Source organism: Necator americanus, chromosome III, assembly GCF_031761385.1.
Source record: "Necator americanus strain Aroian chromosome III, whole genome shotgun sequence".
NCBI classification, from domain to species: Eukaryota; Metazoa; Nematoda; class Chromadorea; order Rhabditida; family Ancylostomatidae; genus Necator; species Necator americanus.
Window position 1 is genome coordinate 30,077,384 of NC_087373.1, and position 21,084 is coordinate 30,098,467.

Sequence of the window (21,084 nt, forward strand, 5' to 3'; positions counted from 1 at the left end):
ATGCGTTCAATTTCTATAGAAACAATTTTTGTTAAATTTCATTTAAACGTGACAGACAAAAAATACAAAAATAACAATACAATACAAAAACAATACTTTTTTTGCTACAAATCGATTAAAAATTAAAAAAATTCAAAATTAGAAATTAAAAAAAATTAAATTGGAAAATTAAATTTAAAAAATTCAAAATTAGATTAGATACTAACGTATGGTACGTTTCTGAGCTAAGCATTTTTTCACAGAAAAGCAACATTAGTTGAGTGTGATGTAAAAAAAATTTTAAAATTAAAGTTTCCTGTAACAAAATACGGTGCTAAATGAACAATAGTGGTATTTCACACAAAAAAAAATCCTTCGGACTCTCAGCCCAAAATCTGTTCATCCAATCCAGAGCGAGCACAAGAAAAAAACGTCCTTCTTCCTGGTCGTAAATTTTAAAACTCTCAATTATGCGCGCTATGCCGGTGCCGGTTCGTGCTTCGGACGATTGCGGATGTTTAAGCGAGGGGATTCATGCAAATTTGTCTTAATTGATTTCTATTGGGGAATTTCCAGCGCTAGAATTTCATTAAAGAAAGAGCGGCGGCTATCTGAAGGGTTATTTCAAAGAAACGCCTACGCATTTGTTAACTTCTACCTCGTGTACAGCAGAGAATACGTAATATACATATGAATGTGAACATTAAATATTTGTTATTTTACTTGTTTTTCAAATTCACGGTGAATCTCTCCTCCATTAAGGTTTTTCTAGGTATAAACATTTGAAAAAATGAAAACGTTTAATATAAACATTCAAGAAAGGAATAGTTAGTGCAAAATGCGAAAGAAAACAAAGCCGGACAACAAGCGCTGCAAGTTAATTTTTCTTCACAATAACAGTCTAGATTTTTTTCATTCGCCGTTTCATTTTAATTATCATCGTCATTTTTTTTACATTCATTTAAACGATTTTTTTTTCGCTTTTTAAAGTTCATCCCTTCATCAGCGTACATAGTTTTTTTTTCAATTCGATTTCTCCCTAGCAATGAGCATTCGAATGATCTCCTTGGGTCAATGGATTTCGGATCTCTAGATGCTATCCTTAAAAAAATTAGTGCAATTAAACTTATATTTAGATGAATTAATTTGAATTATTTGAGAAATTTAGAAATTCCCGAAGTTAATGTTGCATTTGCTATGAAACGAAGATTTTTATAGGACCGTCCGGGTTACTTCTCCTCGCTTATTAAAAATTATCGCAACCTCCATATGTATGGTTTTTTTCTTCACTACTGCGTTTTGTACTAAGGTCGTTTAGCACTAAGGTAAGGTAACCGCTAAGCACGTTTTGACGTTTTATCATCAAGACTAGAGAATATATGTAAAAAGGTTACAGTACATAAAAAAAAACTACAGTATTCTTGTGGGTTATGAAGCATATCCATTCCGTAAGTGGAGAAGGGCCAGATTTCCAATCACGAGAACAGGTCACCTGACAACTAAAATTTATTGGTATAATATATTTATATTATTATAATAATATAAATATTCTTATAATAAAGTTATCATTAACAAAACATATAGTATTTCTTTTCTAGAATTTTATTTAATTTAAAAATTTCAGAAGTTTTTCTTCCATTTCAAAAACTTTTTGGAACTCTTTTGCTTTTTGCTTTTTTACTTGACTTTTTGTTTCAATTTTCACACAATTTTTTTCTTCTTGTTTGATGCACCTTTGATGCATGTGAATAAGTAAACAAATAAATAAATTGTGTTTGTTAACTCTGTCAAAAACTAGTTAAATACTAAATTTTGGAGAAGAGCTGTAAAGTTTTTGTTTCCTAGAATTATTCACTTTTCAAATCTAATCTATAACAGTTATCGTAACCTCCTTAATTAGATTTTTTCCTCGTTGTTGTGCTGAAATAAGCAGATTCTGTTTGTGCCTAAGCCATATAAAAGTGCATGGAGTGACCATTAATTAAAATTCTTTTTTCTACCCCCAAAAATGAATTGAATTGCCACTGCTGGAAATTGAAACTACTTCGGTTCCATCGGTTAATGAAAGTGGAAGATTCTGAAGCCCCATCTCTTATATCTTGTTCGAAATTGGCTCAAAATATACAAAAATTTTAAAATATAAATAATGAAGTATCATAAAATCAAAGTGCTTGGTTCGAACTACCTCCATCCCGTCGACTTTTTAAAGAAAGGAGCTTTTGAGTCCTTTTCTAATATCCTGCATAAAACTAGTGTGAAATACATAGTTGGGGGAATTTCTACTTCTTTCATGTTTCTGTATTTCTTTCTCAGTCATGCAAAAAAAAAGAGATTTTCTCGGAAGCATTTGTCAATTCACGTGAAGTGGGCGTAACGACGTACGCTTAATGGAGGAACTAAGATTAAGCAGGAGACGACGAATGTGTGTGCCGGGCTTAATGTGAAAACTTCCAAATAAACGACGCACATTCGTGAAAACGACTTGATTCCGCGTCAAAAGGGATGCTGGATGGAAATGCCAACATACAGGCCCACTTCTTCCAACCTACATTTTCCAGACACACAAACGACTTTTTGATGTGTACATTACTGTAGTACATTTTAAAAGGATAAAGTAAAGGATAAAGTCACTGGCGTATCAATCCACCTGGGATGCGCCAACGCGTTTTACTGGAATTCGTAATCGTTGAGGTTTTGGAACGCGTGTTGGACTAAACAATAACTTGCGGGGACCAGCCGATCGTTAAGTCAGTGTTTTATCCTCTCATATAAGTCTGGTACCAATTTATAGAACCCGAAGGGATGAAAGGTTTGGTTTGCACTGGAGCGGTTTCGAACCCTCGACCGTGTGGGTACAACGGATCTCTAACCGATTGCGCCACACTCGCCCAGTAAGAATAAGAGAACATTTTAGAAAAAGAAAATGTTTTGGGCTAATGTCTTGCTTATTTATGGGTATAAGTTCGAATAAAGGATAGTGGCAAATAAAATTATGCTAAAAAACGACTTATGAAAATTTCCAGTTAAAAAGACAGTTCCAAACGTACATAGCTCATTCGTTAGCTGTGGAGTGTCTGTACTTTCCTTTCAGACATATTGTATTGCCCCATAAATTCTGTTTTTTTTAAGTTCATTTCCTACAAAGAAAAGAGAAATGGACAACAAATCAATCAATTATGTATTCTCCGTTGTTGTTTACAAGTTCTTCGCAACGTTCAACAAGCTGTTCAGTGCCTCGACGGCAGAAAGCGTCTGCCTTCCATCCGAAGATATCGTCAACCCAAGCCTTCGACTCCACTATTACATTTATTACAGAACATAACATATTACAGAAAAAAATTCCATTACAGAACAAAGCGCCGTGCTATACACCTCCCAAAATCTCTCGAGGAACTTCCACGGCTTTTGGACCTCGATTAAACGCGAAAAAAAACAAGCGTTGAAAATGCTCCTTTTTCTTGGTATTCCAATTTAACCTCTTAAAGGCATCACTCCACGAATCTGAGGTGGTACTGGTTTCAGGTGGAGTATTCGTATACGGGGTGGGAGACTACGGAGAGGGGGGTGATTCCGTCCATTTCTTCCTAATTGCCGTAAAAAACGGCCCGGAAGATACGGCTTCGAGCGTTTCGGCGCGCTATTTTCTACAACGAGTTCGATTGGAGCGCGCCAGCCTTGTGCGTGCGCCGCATCTTCTGGGTCGTTTTTACGGCAATTAGGAAAAATGGACGGAATCACTCCCTCTCCATAATCTACGATCCCGTATACGAATACTCCACCTAAAATCCGTACCACCTCGGATTCGTAGGGTGCTGCCTTTAACATCTTAGGTGGCGCGCGCCTGTAAAAAAGTGCATTCCACGATGTATACATACATCATAAGCGCTAAAGGGGTTAATGAACTTAGAAGAAGAGAAAGTAATATATCAGCATAAAAACAACTAAATATATTATTTTGTAGATCATATAAAACTCTATCGATTAAAATAAATCACCATTTTATTTTCCATCAAAATCGTCTCTTAAAAAATACCAGGACTTGTGACCCAACCCAATATGCCAACGAATCAGTGGTGCATGCATGTATAACATGTCTGACCAGTGGATATTGATCACTATTCCGTGACCTCCTTTTTTTCTCCTTCCGTCAGTTTATGGTTTTTTTTTTCAAGGGGTTTTAATGAAAACTTTTACATATTATGGACGTGTACTTATGTTTACAAAGAATCCCATAGAGTTGTGACATGAAGGGGAATTTGAGATGGATGCCTTTTGTATGTCACTTTTTTCATGGACTTCATGCATTCTGAATATGAATATGCGAGTTCTTCTGTCTTTTCGCTACGTATCAACATTACTTGTCTCTCAAAGGAAGAGGTTACAGAGGGGAAAGGAAAACATTGAAACTATCATCACGTTCTTTTTGTTTTTTTCACCTATGTATGTGTTTCAAACTTTTGAACACTTTAGTTTTTCTTGTGCTCTGTTTTTCTGAACAAACAATTCATATTAAAATTCAGTTACATGGAGAGAAAATCCATATAAGAAACATTGCATTGATATGTAAAATTACAGCATTTGAAAGAAATTCCTCTGCCAAAATATTCAGGACAGAAATTAGAATTTAAAATCCCGCATTGATTTCCTAACAAATGAAGGGAAAACAAGAAAATTTCTAGAATATTAAACGTCTAAAAAACGTAAAAGATGGAGAAAGATGGAAAAGTCGAAAAAATTGGAAATTATCGGGAACACGTTTCCTCTGGTTTTTTTTAAACATACATTCTTGATGGGGGACGCTTTTGAAGCCGGTTTTTTCAATTTTCAAGTAGGGGGGACGTATAAGAAGTCGGCTTTTTTCAATTTTCAAGTTTTTTTTTTACCATTTGTTATGGTTGTTATGATATCGACTATTTTAAATGATATTTTCCTATTAGGAGAACATCAAGTCAATACGCGTAGCGGCAGCGAAAACAACTAAAACAAGTCTTTCTCGATTGTTGAACAATTACGAGGCGGGAATCTTTCACTTTCCGGGGATTCTACTGGAGTGAGAAACTTTGAAACTACTTTGAAAACAAAACACAATAAAAATATAATAAAAATTCAATAAGGTCCACTTTGGGACTACGTTTGCTCGATAGATATGCAACAGATATGTATGTTGATCATTAACAAAGTTTTCCGGATTTTTTTCCCCACATCTTCCCAGCAAATAATGGACAATCCATGAGACGATAAAAAAAAGCAGCATCCTTGTTTTGATGAGGGAACAAAGCAACAAAATTGTCAGTAAATTAGTATAACATAGGATTTTCCGAGTTAAAAATAAATCCATAAGAGTAAACAAAAAGTCAAAATAGTGTATTATTAAACTACATACATAATTGATCATTTTTTCGCAAACAAACGGGGGTCTTTCTGATGCAAGACCATAATTTTAGGACAAATATGTTGCATCATTATGACCATGGCTTTTAGAAGAACTTACGCTAAAATAATCCCACGAAAAGAGCAAGTTTCAAGCCGAGTTGCTATCAGCGCTCCCCGAAGAAGAAAACTACAAATTTCGCGGGAATATCGCGATAAGACAGTTCCATGCTCGCTACCTTTGTTCTGTTCGCATTGATTCAAGGCATTTTGCCTACAAGAGGAGATGTTCGGAGGATTGCGAAGGTTCGTCAGTTTTTCGGAATAATCCCTGGAGTTATATGTCTTATTTACTTTCCCTTAAAGTCATCACCCCACGAACCTGAGGTGGTATGGATTTCAGGTGGAGTATTCGTATACGGGATAGTAGATTATGGAGAGGTGGGTGATTCCGTCCATTTCTTACTAATTGCCGTGAAAAACGGTCCGGAAGATGTGGCGCATGCACAAAGCTGGCGCGCTCCAATCGAACTCGTTGTAGAAAATAGCGCACCGGAGCGCTCGAAGCCGCATCTTCCGGGCCGTTTTTTTACGGCAATTAGGAAGAAATGGACGGAATCACCCCCTCTCCATAATCTGCGATCCCGTATACGATTACTCCACCTGAAATCCGTACCACCTCAGATTCGTGGAGTGATGCCTTTAAGTACTGGAACACGTTTTCTTCTCTCATATAGAAGAGAGTACAAATTTCTCAGTTTCTAACAACTACAGCTCAAATGTATAAAGAAATAAATAAACAGCTGTTTTTTATGTTGTAACGCAAGTAAAAGCATCTACTCCTGAAAAACGAGAGATCTACAAAAGCTTAGAGCCGAATATTTAGTGAAATTTTCAGAAGTACTACTTCTGCAGTTGCCTGTCAGAGTACCCATCACTCTGTTGACCGTGACATGGCTAATAACTTCAATAACTCATGTAACATGAGTCCTAACTTTTAATAAGGATGGACTTATCGATTTGTAATCGAAACGTTCGACTTTCAATGAACCTTGGCAGAGTAAAATGTCAAATGGATTTGTTTTTTTTGAAGAAATAGATTGAATGACTGTCTAGCTGCTACGATCTTCTCCTGCAGCGAGTTCAGATTTGATAACATAAGCAATTTGCGTTTTCAACCATATCGAGAACGAGTTTAATGGTGAATGTAGTCACTAAAAAATCTTGAAATTCCGGAGAGAGCAAGGTTGTGGATGCTCTCGCAGTTACGAAATGCAGAAATGCACCTATAGTCGAGTCAAAACCACATGAAGCACGGTGCGTTTGCGTACGCGCTCGAAACGGCGCGGTGGAGGCAGCGGTTGGAACCGAGGTGGGGCCATCGCAAATTGCAGCGATGGTTCCAGTACGCTCCTAACCGCTACGCCTCGAGAGAAGCCGCGTACGCAATTGCACCGTGTTTCGTGTCCTTTTGACCCCACTATGTAAGTCTTTTACTGATTTGCATGTGCTGTAGCTAAGAATGGTAGCGATCTTCATTTAATAGCTGACGTTTCGGTATTTTATCGCACTCATCAGACCTTGGAAAAGTGAAACCCATAAGCGCTGATTTATTCTCTGGAATCCTTCATCGCCCTACAAGCCTCATCCGTACAGAAAGCATTCAGACAAATTGCATACTCAACGAACAACATTTTAATTAGTACTTACCTCAAGTTAATAATAATAGCTATGTTAATAATTATTAACAACTATTAAAGGCATCACCTCACGAATCTGAGGTGATACGGAAAAAACGGCACGGAAGATACGGCTTCAGGCGTTCTGACGCACCATTTCTACAACGAGTTCGATTGGAGCGCGCCAGCCTTGTGCGGCGCCGCATCTTTCGGGCCGTTTTTTTTTACGGCAATTAGGAAGAAATGGACGGAATCACCTCTCTCTCCATAATCTACGATCTCGTATACGAATACTCCACCTGAAATCCGTACCACCTCAGATTCGTGGGGTGATGCCTTTAATATACAACTTGTACTCGTCATCGAATGTGTTCAACCAGGTGAGCGCAATATGATTCGATCGATTGGAGCAAGGAGGAGGGACAGAGAGTGTGTGTCGCTGCAGCGACAGAACGTGCGCAGCAGACCGCGTACGACCACCCAGTTCAACACATTCCCAGCAGGTCACATATCTAAATGTGGGATATAAATATATCTCGACGTTGTCATGACGTTCTTCAACCTGAATACAAAGTGAACGCCCTGTTTCCTCGGAATATTGGTCACTACGTGCCTAAAAAATAGTAAAAAAAGGATGAAGGATAAAGCTCCTGGCCTATTTATCCGCTTGGAATGCGCCAAAGCGTTTCACTGCAATTCGGAATCGTTAAGAATTTTTTAGAACTCGTGTTGGTCTATATAATAACATGTGGAGGCCAACCGATGTATTTCGTTTTTACCCTTCCAGACAAGTCTGGTACCAGTTCGTCACCTCCGCAGAGATGAAGGGCTTGGTTGGCACTGAGGCGGTTTCGAACCATCGATCGTGCGCCCACAGCGGACCTCTTACCAAATGCGCTACACCCGTCCTGTCAGATTGTGATGCAATGCAATTTCCGCTCCTCTTACTAATATTTCGGGAACGGCATCCATTTATCCAGCCATATGAGGAACAATAAAATCTGCATGAAGAATTTCTAGACGTAAACAACTTTGTGGCCACGCGCGGCTCCGACCGTCAGTCAAAATTGCAAGCCATACTGGTATCGATTGAAGGTAACCGTAAATGGCATCATCGACAAGACAGTTTAAAAGAGAGTCTGGACTGGAATTTTCGCGAAATAAATCCAAAATGACTAAAAAAAATCGTGCTGAAATCAACTGCTCAAAATTCATTCAAAATTCATGATTGGTCCAAAATTCATGTTTGCACAATAGGGTCCACGCACAACTTCTTTGTGTTCTTTGGCATTCGGGCTACAAGGCACTCAGTGCTTTCACCTCAGCGTTACTCGTGCAGTCGTCAACGTCACACTACCGAACGTTTCGGCTGAACTCCGTATGAACGCCATTACTGCTCTTCATCTTCCAGAATCCCATCAACTCTGGGAAACTCGCTTACACTGGATGTCCTGAAAATAACGATTTTTACTATGAGGGCGTGATTTCTTCTCCGTACTATCCGAATCAGTATCCACCGAACACAGAATGTTACTACTATATAACCGCAGAACCTGGCAAGTTATTGAGGTGAGGTGGATAAATGCTGCAAAAGATTGCCAGTTCTTTTTTTTTTTGAGTTTTTCGACATTTCTTCCAACTTCCTTCGTTAAGGTTCAATTTCACACATTTTGACTTGGAATCATGCTGTGATTATGTTACAATCTATGATGGAAGAGATCAAAGGAGCCCGAAGCTAGTACAGTAAGCGCATTGACAACAACACAAGATTTTCTGAATATTTGCATTTTTCTTAAAGTCGGGTCAAAGCGAAATTAAGCATGGTTCAGTTGCGTAAGCGGCTGCGCTCGAAAAGGTGGAGATAGAGGTTGGAATGGAGGTGGAACCATCGCGAATTACAGCGAAGAATGATGCTGGCGAAGGTCCCACCTTGTCCCTGACTGCTATGCTCACCGCATCGCTTGTAGCGCAGCCGTTTACGCAACTGCACCAAGCTTCACTTCGTTTTGATCCTACTATAACTGATCTGCCGTTTTAGATGATCTTCCCATACTTATAGTAACTTTTATCTATCTGATTTAATATGATTGTTCAGTAAGTCCTACAACGGTTGTGTATGCTTAGATTCGGCGGTCCAAACACTGGAATACTCGTTCCGAATGGGACCTATACGACAACTCAGAGATACGCTCTGGTCACCTTTCAGTCTGATCCTATTGTTCAACAAACAGGATTCCAATTTATATACGATTCAGTGTACAGTAAGTTTTTGTCAGCTACGTTTACTTTTAGAATGCTCTGAAAAAGTAAAAAAAAAAATCCTTAAAAAATAGGGAAAGAAAAGAAAATAAAAGGAATGAGACGTATTTTACACACAAGATCAACACGACTTCTTTTGCGCCCATTTGTCTGATTCTTCTTCAGCAGTTCTCGTAGCTACTCTGCAAAAATAGAGATGATTTTCTAACCTCACTTTGATTGACGTTAACATCCACTAATTTTTCAGTTTGGATTTCCTTCGGTCACTTGGATGTAAGAGGTTAATTGCAATTTTTGAAGATCTTCTTCGGTAGTATATATGCATTCATTTAGGCGTGTCTTTATAGCGAACTTTTTGCTTCATCAGTCTTGCTTTTATTATTATTACTATTATTTATTTGTTTATATTTATTTTTTTGCTCAATTGTATTTATATTTATTTCCTTTTTCTAATTATTTAGCGTCATCACACAGGCATCTCTTTATAGCAAACTTTATGTTTCATCAGTCCTGCTTTTATTACTATTACTACTTATTATTTTTTTTATATTCATTTGTTCTCAATTATTTATTTATGTCTATCTGTTTTTAATTACTTATTTATATGTTTATTTTCTTATTTTCCGATCTTTTTGCTCCTTTTGCTTTGCTGCTCCTTCGAGAACAAGCTGTGCTGCAAAAATCCACCTATACACAATATTTCAGCTGCGAGTCCATGCGATCGAGATATCGTACTAATGCTGAGCGGTTTCTCAACAGTCGGTACACAGGACAACTTTGTCAAAGTGCGCTCATCGTGCCACCTGCAATTCCGTAGCCCCAACTGGCTGTATAATTCCCTTTTAATATTTTCAGCAACTGCAGTTTGTAGCCAACGTTCTGACTCCAACATGGAATGTTGCTCTAAACAAAATTAGAGTTGTAATCAATCTTATGGTAAGCATTTGCGCTCAAACTAAATTGGAGCTGACAAGGGATTACATTAATGGTCGGGTCAAAACGACATGAATCACGAGTGTAGTTGCGGTGCATTTGCGTACGCGCTCGAAACGGCGCGGTGGAGCGCAGTAGCGTGGAGCCGAGGTGGGACCATCGCAAACTGCTGCGATGGTTCCAGTACGCTTCCAACCGCTACGCTCCACCGCACCGCCTCGAGAGAAACCGCGTACGCAATTGCACCATGCCTCACCATGTTGTTTTGACCCTACTATGCCTCACTGAGAAGTTTACTAGGCCAGTGGTTCAAGCATAAGGGACGGAAATAGCTGGGGTAATGTAAATCCCCGATAAAAATTGATTCTGTAATATGTTAGATTATCAACTAAGAAATACGTTAGCTTCAAAACTGCATGAAGCACGATGCACTTGCGTAAGCGGCTGCGCTCGAAACGACGCGGTGGAGAAAGCTGTTGGAATCTAAGTAGAACCACACCGCAACGAAGAATGATGCTAGCAAAGGTCCCACCTCGGCTCTAAGCGCTACGCTCCACTGAATCTCTTCGAGTGCATCTGCTTACCCAACTACACCGTGCTTCGTGTCGTTTTGACCCTACTATACATGTATGCGTGGAGAACACATCGTAGAGGGTATGGTCCGAACCTGAACGTGTAACATTCGCTTGCAGACACACTGCGCTGCAGTACGAAAGAGTGTAGGGTAAAGAATGATGTGTCTTGCTTTAATCAATCCGCTTCGGCTGAGCCAACGCGTTCGCTTCAACTCAGAATCGGTGGAGGTTCACGAGCCTGTGCTTAATCTATTCAATGACTTGCGGGGGCCAGCAGAAGTACCAGATCAGGGTTTTTGTCCTCTCACACGAGTCTGGTACCAATTTATCGACCCCAAAGGGACGAAAAGGTTGGTCAGCTCCAGGTTGGTTTCAAGCCATCGGCTGTGCAGCCGCAGAGGAACCTCTTATCAATCTCATTGTACCCACCCTTCCTGGTTCCAAATAATCAGATAGTTGTCGTAATTAGAAGCTAGTCACTTTCTTAACAAATTACTTCCATGGATGGCAGTGACTCATGCTTGAAAATTAAATGGATGCTACTTGCTATAAATTTCTGGCTCTCATTAGATTTGTCAATTCCAACTTCAGAACTAGCTTTCCTTTTATGAAAGAGTTGTACATGTTCTGATATTTGTGCTAAGGCGTACATTATCTAGTCTTAAGGTAAGCGCTGACTACGCTCTTGCCTGGGCTGCTGATGATGTGCCGGACAACCAAAAACTCACTCAAACAATTCTAGGAATGACAAAATATATCCCTGATGTCACTCAGAACAACAAGACCGATCTCTCATGGTATGTTTGTATAAAAAAGCTACAAAGCTGGTAGTTTAAATTTTCCCGTAAAACATGGATTTGCAGTATCTTCCAATACGCTCAGCTAGATGTTGGTCCTGATTCTAGTGAAAATATGGAGAGAGAAGGCATCAGCAAGGTCGTTATCGCGTTTGTTCCACAGAATCCAAAGTTAGTGCACTAATTATGACATGAAAACGATAACAAAAACGAAAAAACGCTGACTAGGACTTATCAACACTACAAGGTGTATTCAAAAGATGCAAAGAATGAAAATTAAAGGCAGCACATCACGGAATTCACGTGGTACAGAATCCTCGGGGAAACGTAATGTTCAGACTGCAGATTACGGGAGCGAGCGTGGCCCTGCTCAATTCTCCTTAGTTCCCCTAAAAACTGAGCAAAAACTGCGGAATCTATAGCTCGAACTTTAAGTTTTCTCTGGGATCACCGCACCGCGTCAATTTCGTGATGCGCTGCATTTAAAGGTATCACTCCACGAATCTGAGGTGGTACGGATTTCACGTGGAGTATTTTCATAAGGAATAGTAGATTGTGGAGAGGAGGGTGATTCCGTCCATTTCTTCCTAATTGCCATAAAAACGGCACGGAAGATACGGCTTCAGGCGTTCTGGCGCACTATTTCTACAACGAGTTCGACTGGAGCGCGCCAGCCTTGTGCGGCGCCGCATCTTCAGGGCCGTTTTTCATGGCAATTAGAAAGAAATGGGCGGAATCACCTCCTCTCCATAATCTACTATCCATTATAAAAATACTCCACCTGAAATCTGCACCACCTCAGATTCGTGGAGTAATGCCTTTAAAACGAGCTTGGTAGCGTATTTTACGAATATTTCTAAAGTGTTTGTATTTTTCCCGTATACTAACTCCATAGGATTAGCTCATATTCAAAATAGGGATTTAATTATGGAAATAATAGTTTATACTTAGAGTGGTAAAAACTGCCATAGAGAACCATACCAACATACAAGATCTTGATTTCAGCATTGTTCCAAAAAACAATGTGAAAAGCCAACCTCTCGTCTCCGTTTGGCTTTCGCTTTTTAAAAAATATCTAGCTTTTTTATCTTTTTGAAAAATATAGGTGTATGTAATTCACCTAGTTGTACTGGCTAAATCATTCTTTCTGGATCCAAAAAAGTGATATTAAATTTTGTTTATTCCTTAACTACTCTCAATTCTACAGCAACTGTTTTAGAAAAACTAATCAACTGCAAAAGTGTTCTGATTTACTTTTTTTCAGCGACGACCAGGATTTCTTCGAAGCTAAAGAGTTTGCACACACTATTCATAACGTGGATGACACTAAAGTATGTGCTTTGACCGGCAATAATATTCTTTTGACTTATCTGCGGTGAGATCTTCTATTCAGCTGATTTTGGTTGCAATGGGAAGGAATCTTGACGTTCCACGACTTGGTCAATTGAGCTATGGTAGCGGGTTCACTTTATCCGCCGACTATGACAGTCTATCTAGTTTGGTCCCAGCCCTGAATAAGGCCATTTGTGCGGATCTATCTACCTCCTGTGGTGCATAATTTCATTGTTTGTAGATGGATAAAATGTGTTACTTGAAAATTCTTGATAAAAGATAAAAGGATAAAGTGCTCGGCGTTAATCAATCCACTTGGTATGCGCCACCACGTTCACTTCACTTCACAATCGTTTGAGGTTCAGGAACGTGTGTCCGGGCTAAAATACAGTGACTTGCGGGGGCTAGCCGATGTGTCAAGCCAGTGTTTTTGTCCTCTTATACAACTCTGGTACCAATTTATCGACTCCAGGTGGACGAGAGGCTTGGTTGGCACTTACTTGAAGATTCTTGATAACAAACAATTTGTTGTTCTGTAGCCTTCAAACTCTTATTCGTTTGTTGTGAAGGAAGACAGAAGTGAGGGATAGACAGTGAGTATGCTGAGTAGGCGAGGTCATCTGCAACGAAGAAAACCAGTGGAGGTTAGGTATTTCATCGATAGCCGAGAAGATGCTTCAAATTCACTTTTTCTGACTCTGTCACGTCCTGCGAGAATACATTTATCCTTTTCCTGAGATTGGTACCGATCTAAATGTACCCGAAAACTGATCAAAAGGAGGCAGGAAAAGCCCTGGATTGACATCATTCTCAGTAACATGGAGCTAACTGACATCCGCCATGATCATGCACATGACCGGCCGAAATGGCGTCACCTAACCGGAAAGGCGGGCGCACTACTGAAGGGAGCAGGCTGTGAAGAAGAATAAGGAGGAGTAGAGGAGGATAGTGAGTAGCCGCTAGCAGTTGCTTAACTTTTTTTGTTACTCCATTTTGTAGTTCTAGATATTTTCTGTATTTCTGCGTTCCTAGAATTATCTTATTTTCTTTGTGATAAACAATGTTTCTACACATTGTTTATCGATTAATTTTGCGACTAGCTTACTCCGTCCAGTAATTGAAGATCAGTAAGTTTGATACTCTTGTGTTTTTAGAAGTCTCCGATAAGGCAGACCAAATTTTCTTAATACCTGTTCGAGAAACACTCCCCACACAAAAAGATAAATGTGTCTACTCAAGCCGCTGCCTATGGATAGCCAAGGATCAACATAGGGAACAACAAGAGGAATCTTTGTTCTTTTTCATGACCTTTTTTGAAGCTGATATGTCCTTTATTCTAGAAGTTTGTCCTTAACATTCGTCAGGACTTGCAGTGTTAGCAACACTCGCATCCATTCAATCTGACCTCAGTGAGTCCATTTGACGCTTTACACAATCGGCACGCTAGAAAATAGGCGGGTTGCATTACTGGTTGCATAGTGTAGCTTCTAATCCCCATAAAATGAGATAAGCTACTGTTAAATGCCCATTCTGTCATTTGAATGCTCTTTCTTCGTAACACTTACTAGCCTGAAGTTTTTTCTGAGTGATAATTAAACCCTGCATATGAAGTTAAATTTAAATGATGCAGAGAATGAAGGTTAACAGCACCACGAAATTAAAGTAGTACGGAAAGTCCACGGAAAACGTGGACTTCGGGTGTAGATTAAGGGAACAAAATTCGGTCAGCTCACCTTCCCAAATCTTGTTCCAGCATGTACCATTTATATACAAATCAAAGTGGATGACGTGCAATTTTCGTGTCTTTCTTTCTTTGCATTACTTGTCCTCTTTGCTCCTTTCCTTTTTTTTCTTGGATATTAGGAGCGCTGCAGTGCTATGCTAGACATAATAAGCACATAAATCCTAAATAAGATCGGGAACTTACAGCGAAAAGTTTGGGCTTAATGAGCTTAGATTTTGTTCTAGGATGCTCTAGGAAGAATTTCTGATCTAGTAGCCGGATGTAGAAGACTGACACATCTTCAGTTTCAGTTTCACTGCTTGATCAACAAGATTGTAGATTTTCTTAGGCGTTTGCATCGCTTCTGTATTTACCAGTGTATTTACGTCTGCGCCCAATGATGTACACTTCTAAAACAAAATAATTTTGGAAGGTTGGAACTTATTCACCACTCACACATTCTATGCTATACACTACTCGCACAATTTGACTTCATTTCTGCTTCTAGTCCTAGGCTGCTAGAAGTATGCCATGAGTAGGTTGTATTTGCACGACTTCTTGGAGTGTTTTCCCTTGTATCGTCTCCTTCCTGGACTCCGAAGTACATGGATGCTCTCCAACCGAGGCTTCTCCATATAATTTTGCTGCTTACCAATGAGAGCTAATTTCGACCCTATTGTTCAAGTAGGTGCAATGTCAAAAGTGGGAGACAAAAACAGTGAAAATTCTGACACGATTACGCTGCATGCGTATCTGCCGAAGTATATCACTTGATATTTTGCCGCCAATTCTTATTCTTTTACTTTCTATTCCTTTTCTGGTACTCCATTCGTCTTCAAAGATCTATCTACATAATACTGCAATTACATTTAGTGGACTACTGAAGACGAAAAGAAGATGAAGTGAGTCGATCGCGGTCCTACAAAAATCATTTCGGAACATAGTCTAAATGTTTATGAAAGTCTCCATGTGCGACTTTCGATGAACCTCGGCATGTTAGTGCTTCAATAATTGTTTTCTTTAGTAGAGCCGTACACGAGGTTGTTATAGTCCTTTATTCGTGGCTAACGTTTCGGCAATATCGCCTTCTTCAGAGCCTGAAAGGGGTGAAATCGAACGTGACTAATCCGATCAAACGCCTTATCCGCCCAACAAAGAAAGTCCTACGTTAACCGTTGGGTCTCATAGCTATCCGTGAAAGAAAACATCGTACCTTAGCATCAGCTGACTATCCTGCCACTGCTAGATACCTGATGTGAGGTGACTAGCGCAATCAAATATCAACCTTAAATAAGGCGCGAGTTCCCGCGTAATGGAGAGGCATTCCTCTTTGCGATTCATTTTTGGACTCTTGAAGTGGATCCAAAAAGCCTCCAGAGCCTTGCGCGCCGCAATGCTGGGTTCGCGCGCCAAAATCGTGATCTTAACTTCAAAATCTTCTCCGTTATGACGCCGCACCCTGTGACCACCCAATGCAGTGGAGTCACATGATTTCCTTTTGCCGTCCAGGTGTTCTTTGATTCGAATACATAGTGGTCTAGCTGTTTCTCCTATGTATTCGTCACCACACTGTACACAGCAAATCATATAAACAACACATGAACTCATGCAATCACCCTCGTTGTTATCCGGGCATATTTTACACTCCGGTGTCGTGCAAATACGATCATATAGGCGATTACGAATGAGTATTTGCTTAAGGTTACTAGGGGGAGCTCCACGATGGTGACAGATTCTTCAAGTTTAGCTTTCCTCAGACACCGCCGAATAGCAGCGCTAACCTCATCGGAAATAAATGGTACACAAAAAGGTACTTTCTCCATACCAGATTTATTTCGGGTTTGTGCTCTTTTTGTGATAGACCGCATAGGTGTGTAGCCGTTACTGACCGCAATTTTCCTAGCAAGCTCGATAGATTCTCGTCTTTCTTCTCTTCCAGTGCAAACGGAGGTGGCCGTGCGAAACATGTTTCGTACTACCGACCTTTTAACTTGTGTGGGATGGGCAGAAAGAAAGTGAACTAAGATATTTTTATTACTGGGTTTGCGGTACCACTTTGTCCTGTGCGTTCTGTTTGAAATATGCACTTGGACGTTAAGGAAGGGTAACCATTCTCCTTTGGGCTTATCCCGAGTGAACTTTATATACTCCGACTGCTCATTTAAAATCTTGAAACAGTTGTCCATCTCTGCTTGAGACGAACAGACAAGGAAACAGTCGTCGATATATCGGCAATATAGCAAAGGTCGTGTTTCCCAAATCGGTGCCTCAATCTTAGCCATGAAAGCAATGGCGAGCGTTGGCGCCAACCGTTGTCCCATGGCAAGACCCCTGATTTGCGCAAAATAGTTGCCCGACCATCTAAAGACAGTGCATTTGAGACATTCCCTGAGAACAACCATCAACTGCTCCACGGAAAAGCCATACATGTTTATAGGGCTCTGGTGTTCAGTTAAAAGCTCAAAAACTGCCTGCATAGCCGAGTCGTTGGAGACGTTCGTGTACAATGCAGTAACATCGAAAGACTCCATTACGCATGAGTTATCAAAATGCGTGTTCTTTAGGTGGTCCAAAAACATATGGGTGTTCGTAAGGTGGGCTGGTACGAATTTTAACAGCTGCACCAACACTACGTTTAAGAACCAAGCGATCCTATCTGTGGGACCTCCTACGCAGCTTATGATAGGTCTTACCTTGAACGTTGAAGGATCTTCAGAGGCAAGTTCACTATCAGAGTTCAGCTTGTGAGTTTTTATTAGGAGGTACAAGACAGAACACGCAGGTAACTCTGTTTTAAGCCGGGTCGCAGTCGAGGGTGGTAATTGCGTTGATTTGCTGGTACTCATCCATACCCTATTGAGTCTACGGTGTTGCGCTAGAAATTCTTCGACAGTGGAAGAGCGATAGAGGGAGCTGTCTCGGAGGTGACATAATGTGAGGGCTTCGTCTAGATGACGAGGAATGACTACAAATTCCCCACCCTTGTCACTGGTGGATAATCTGATAGTTTTAGAATTAACAAGCTCTCGAACTTCCCTAATGCCTAAGCGCTGTTCATGAGTGATGTTTGGGTGACACTTTCTCCGTCTGTAGCGATCTAAAACGTTGAATAGTTCATCTGCAAAAAGACGGATACTAATATCCACCACTGCGTTAGGTTCCTGTTGTCTAAAGAAAGTACGTGGGAAGGGTATAGGCGGAAGCGCTTTAGACTGCTGCTGGGCAGTCTCAATGGTTTTTGATTTTGCTTTGCCCATCCCACACAAGTTAAAAGGTCGGTAGTACGAAACATGTTTCGCACGGCCACCTCCGTTTGCACTGGAAGAGAAGAAAGACGAGAATCTATCGAGCTTGCTAGGAAAATTGCGGTCAGTAACGGCTACACACCTATGCGGTCTATCACAAAAAGAGCACAAACCCGAAATAAATCTGGTATGGAGAAAGTACCTTTTTGTGTACCATTTATTTCCGATGAGGTTAGCGCTGCTATTCGGCGGTGTCTGAGGAAAGCTAAACTTGAAGAATCTGTCACCATCGTGGAGCTCCCCCCTAGTAACCTTAAGCAAATACTCATTCGTAATCGCCTATATGATCGTATTTGCACGACACCGGAGTGTAAAATATGCCCGGATAACAACGAGGGTGATTGCATGAGTTCATGTGTTGTTTATATGATTTGCTGTGTACAGTGTGGTGACGAATACATAGGAGAAACAGCTAGACCACTATGTATTCGAATCAAAGAACACCTGGACGGCAAAAGGAAATCATGTGACTCCACTGCATTGGGTGGTCACAGGGTGCGGCGTCATAACGGAGAAGATTTTGAAGTTAAGATCACGATTTTGGCGCGCGAACCCAGCATTGCGGCGCGCAAGGCTCTGGAGGCTTTTTGGATCCACTTCAAGAGTCCAAAAATGAATCGCAAAGAGGAATGCCTCTCCATTACGCGGGAACTCGCGCCTTATTTAAGGTTGATATTTGATTGCGCTAGTCACCTCACATCAGGTATCTAGCAGTGGCAGGATAGTCAGCTGATGCTAAGGTACGATGTTTTCTTTCACGGATAGCTATGAGACCCAACGGTTAACGTAGGACTTTCTTTGTTGGGCGGATAAGGCGTTTGATCGGATTAGTCACGTTCGATTTCACCCCTTTCAGGCTCTGAAGAAGGCGATATTGCCGAAACGTTAGCCACGAATAAAGGACTATAACAACCTCGTGTACGGCTCTACTAAAGAAAACAATTATTGTTTATGAAAGGTTTACATCCTTATTTCGGCTAAGGCCTAGCCTTCCGCTGCTCTGATCAGAAGGTCAAGCAAGAAACCAACTCCTAAGTTTTCTAGACGGAAATTGTATCTTTCACTTATCAACATCGCATCCATCACAGCAACTTTGTTTGCAGATGTCCAACCGGCTCTTCGTGAAACAGGCTTTCCAGAAAAGTTAGAGTGAAGTCAAAACGATCCTATGTTCATCTATATACTTTTCTGTTTGCCCTTGTAGCCTCACCTCTTTCGAGAAATGCGAGTATTACGGGGAAGCGTGACTCAAACGAAGTAAGGCCAGCGACGAGAAGAAGGTTGCTAAAATCTTCCTTAAACAGCCTTAAAATGTAATCCTGAAGAATTTATGCGTAGGTAGCATAGAAATTATTAACAAAATGATTTCACTTGCATAAAGATAAGAATTTTTACCGCAACTAACTTCGTGACGCTTCTTTTAAATTTTTGGTCTATTTCCCATTAGTGCTGCAGCTCAGTATGTTCTTCCGAGATACTGCTAGAATTCTGCTGTGGAGGCACGGAGCTTCATCAGTGACTAATTGTTGTGTATTGAAATAAGACAAGACAATGTTTTCTAAAAGGAGCCTCTGCACATCCAAAGTACTCATTGTACCGTTTAGGAGAAGAGCCTTTATGAGGAACAGAACCACTGAATACTATTAACGTGAAGATTTAAGAGTGGAACTGTACATGCAGAAAGCAGCGATTTGTATTCCGTTACTGAAACAATCGCTAATCTTAGATGGTTGCTTGTAACGTTGTGGATATTGTCAACCGCAATTCTACGTGGCGAAAATTTTCCAAACCATTTCAACTGTATTGGTGTGATCGTCGCTAGAAAAGTGAGCTTTTTAAAACAATATATTTGGTCCTATCTCAAGGATCTTACTTCCATAAAATACTCGTCCAGTTGGGTCATCGGCCACCTCCAACACACATTTTCGTCCTCTGTCTTGGATTGTCCTCTGCTTCACGGAACATCAAGGAATTCCTGCCACTATTGTTGTGGTAACCAGGGCGTAATGCAAACTTAGTTGTCAAATTCCAGCTATATGACTCTTTTCCCTTCGAAGCATCGCAAAACGTAATTCATGGGATGTTTATAAGAGGTAAGACAAATCTATTTGTGACATTTTTACTAAGACGGAGCAGCGCAGGCTCACCATCGTGACCAACAGGTCTACAACATTGTCAACAGCATCAACGTGGGCATTTGTGAAATATGAATAGCTGATGACATCTTTTTTAGTAGAAGTATTTCTTGAAATAGTCGCCTTCTCATACGTAACAGCCCGATTACACTTGAATTACCTGAACAACTAACAATCCGTATGTAAGAATCACATTTTATAATCATGTTAGAGAGTGCGAACAGCTCCAGGCATAACAAAATGGCTTAAAGAAGTGCCAGTTTTCTTGTACTGCTCACTCAACAGTACTGGAATATTCCAAACTTCTTGAAGCTGAGAACACCACAATCCGTTAATCTTCAGTACGATCAGTGGGCACTCTGATAGCGATCTCAACCTCGAATTCGTCAGTCGTATCAAATGTCAGCACCAAAGCAGTGTATTCCTCAGCTTTTCTGTTAGCGCCACTTTTGCTGTGGACGTCTTCGCAGTGATAAGTCTTACATTCCTGATGCATGAAACCCTCATCACAAATAGGACAGCTCATCTTAGGCGTCTCAGAAATAGGCTTTGATGACCTAGCTTTCTTCCTCATTTCCTGCTTAGTCTGAGCATTTGCCGTCCAGAATATTTCTAGTCCACTATTAAATGAGAATATAGGCCCCTTTTACACAGACAGGGAGTCTCAAGTTCGTTAGACGTTAAAGTTAAAGGCATCACCCCACGAATCTGGAGTGGTAGAGATATGGGATGTAGTATAGGTAATCGAGGTGGGAGACCCCGAAAAAGTGGGTGGCTCCGCTCATCTCGCGCTAAATCACCCCAAAAACCGGCCTCCAAAATGCCTATTCGAACCGCGCGAACAAGCAACGCGCCAGTGTTGCGCTCCGCCCATCTGCCTGTGACTCATCGTGGCTCTTTATGACGCCCCCATGGGCAATTTGCTTTCTCTTCTCGGTTTTTTCTTATCTCTTTTGTTATTTTTGTGTTTGTATTTGCCTTTTTTTGTATTTCTTTT

General features: G+C 40.5%; 3 protein-coding genes across 5 annotated transcripts; 1 reads left to right on the forward strand and 2 right to left on the reverse strand.

Moving 5' to 3' along the window:
* Positions 1-5,577: 5,577 nt before the first annotated feature.
* RB195_011419 (uncharacterized protein) lies at positions 5,578-13,150 on the forward strand (the record flags this gene model as incomplete). Of its 2 annotated transcripts, XM_064192827.1 has the most annotated exons (10): positions 5,578-5,655; positions 8,440-8,597; positions 8,682-8,771; positions 9,153-9,289; positions 9,993-10,072; positions 10,143-10,223; positions 11,462-11,592; positions 11,659-11,763; positions 12,857-12,923; positions 12,986-13,150. In XM_064192827.1, 10 exons carry the CDS (start codon positions 5,578-5,580, stop codon positions 13,148-13,150), a joined length of 1,092 nt encoding a protein of 363 aa, XP_064050410.1. The 2 variants fall into 2 exon arrangements, with proteins under 2 accessions (XP_064050410.1, XP_064050411.1); XM_064192828.1 differs by lacking the exons at positions 5,578-5,655; positions 8,440-8,597; positions 8,682-8,771 and having other exon boundaries at positions 9,145-9,289.
* Positions 13,151-13,263: 113 nt separating this feature from the next.
* RB195_011420 (uncharacterized protein) lies at positions 13,264-20,661 on the reverse strand (the record flags this gene model as incomplete). Of its 2 annotated transcripts, XM_064192830.1 has the most annotated exons (6): positions 13,264-13,304; positions 13,425-13,544; positions 19,163-19,247; positions 19,694-19,770; positions 19,826-19,904; positions 20,464-20,661. In XM_064192830.1, 6 exons carry the CDS (start codon positions 20,659-20,661, stop codon positions 13,264-13,266), a joined length of 600 nt encoding a protein of 199 aa, XP_064050412.1. The 2 variants fall into 2 exon arrangements, with proteins under 2 accessions (XP_064050412.1, XP_064050414.1); XM_064192829.1 differs by lacking the exons at positions 13,264-13,304; positions 13,425-13,544; positions 19,163-19,247; positions 19,694-19,770; positions 19,826-19,904 and having other exon boundaries at positions 20,419-20,661.
* On the reverse strand, positions 16,252-17,904 carry RB195_011421 (uncharacterized protein; the record flags this gene model as incomplete). The annotated part of the gene is made up of 1 exon (XM_064192831.1): positions 16,252-17,904. One exon carries the CDS (start codon positions 17,902-17,904, stop codon positions 16,252-16,254), a length of 1,653 nt encoding a protein of 550 aa, XP_064050413.1.
* Positions 20,662-21,084: the final 423 nt, after the last annotated feature.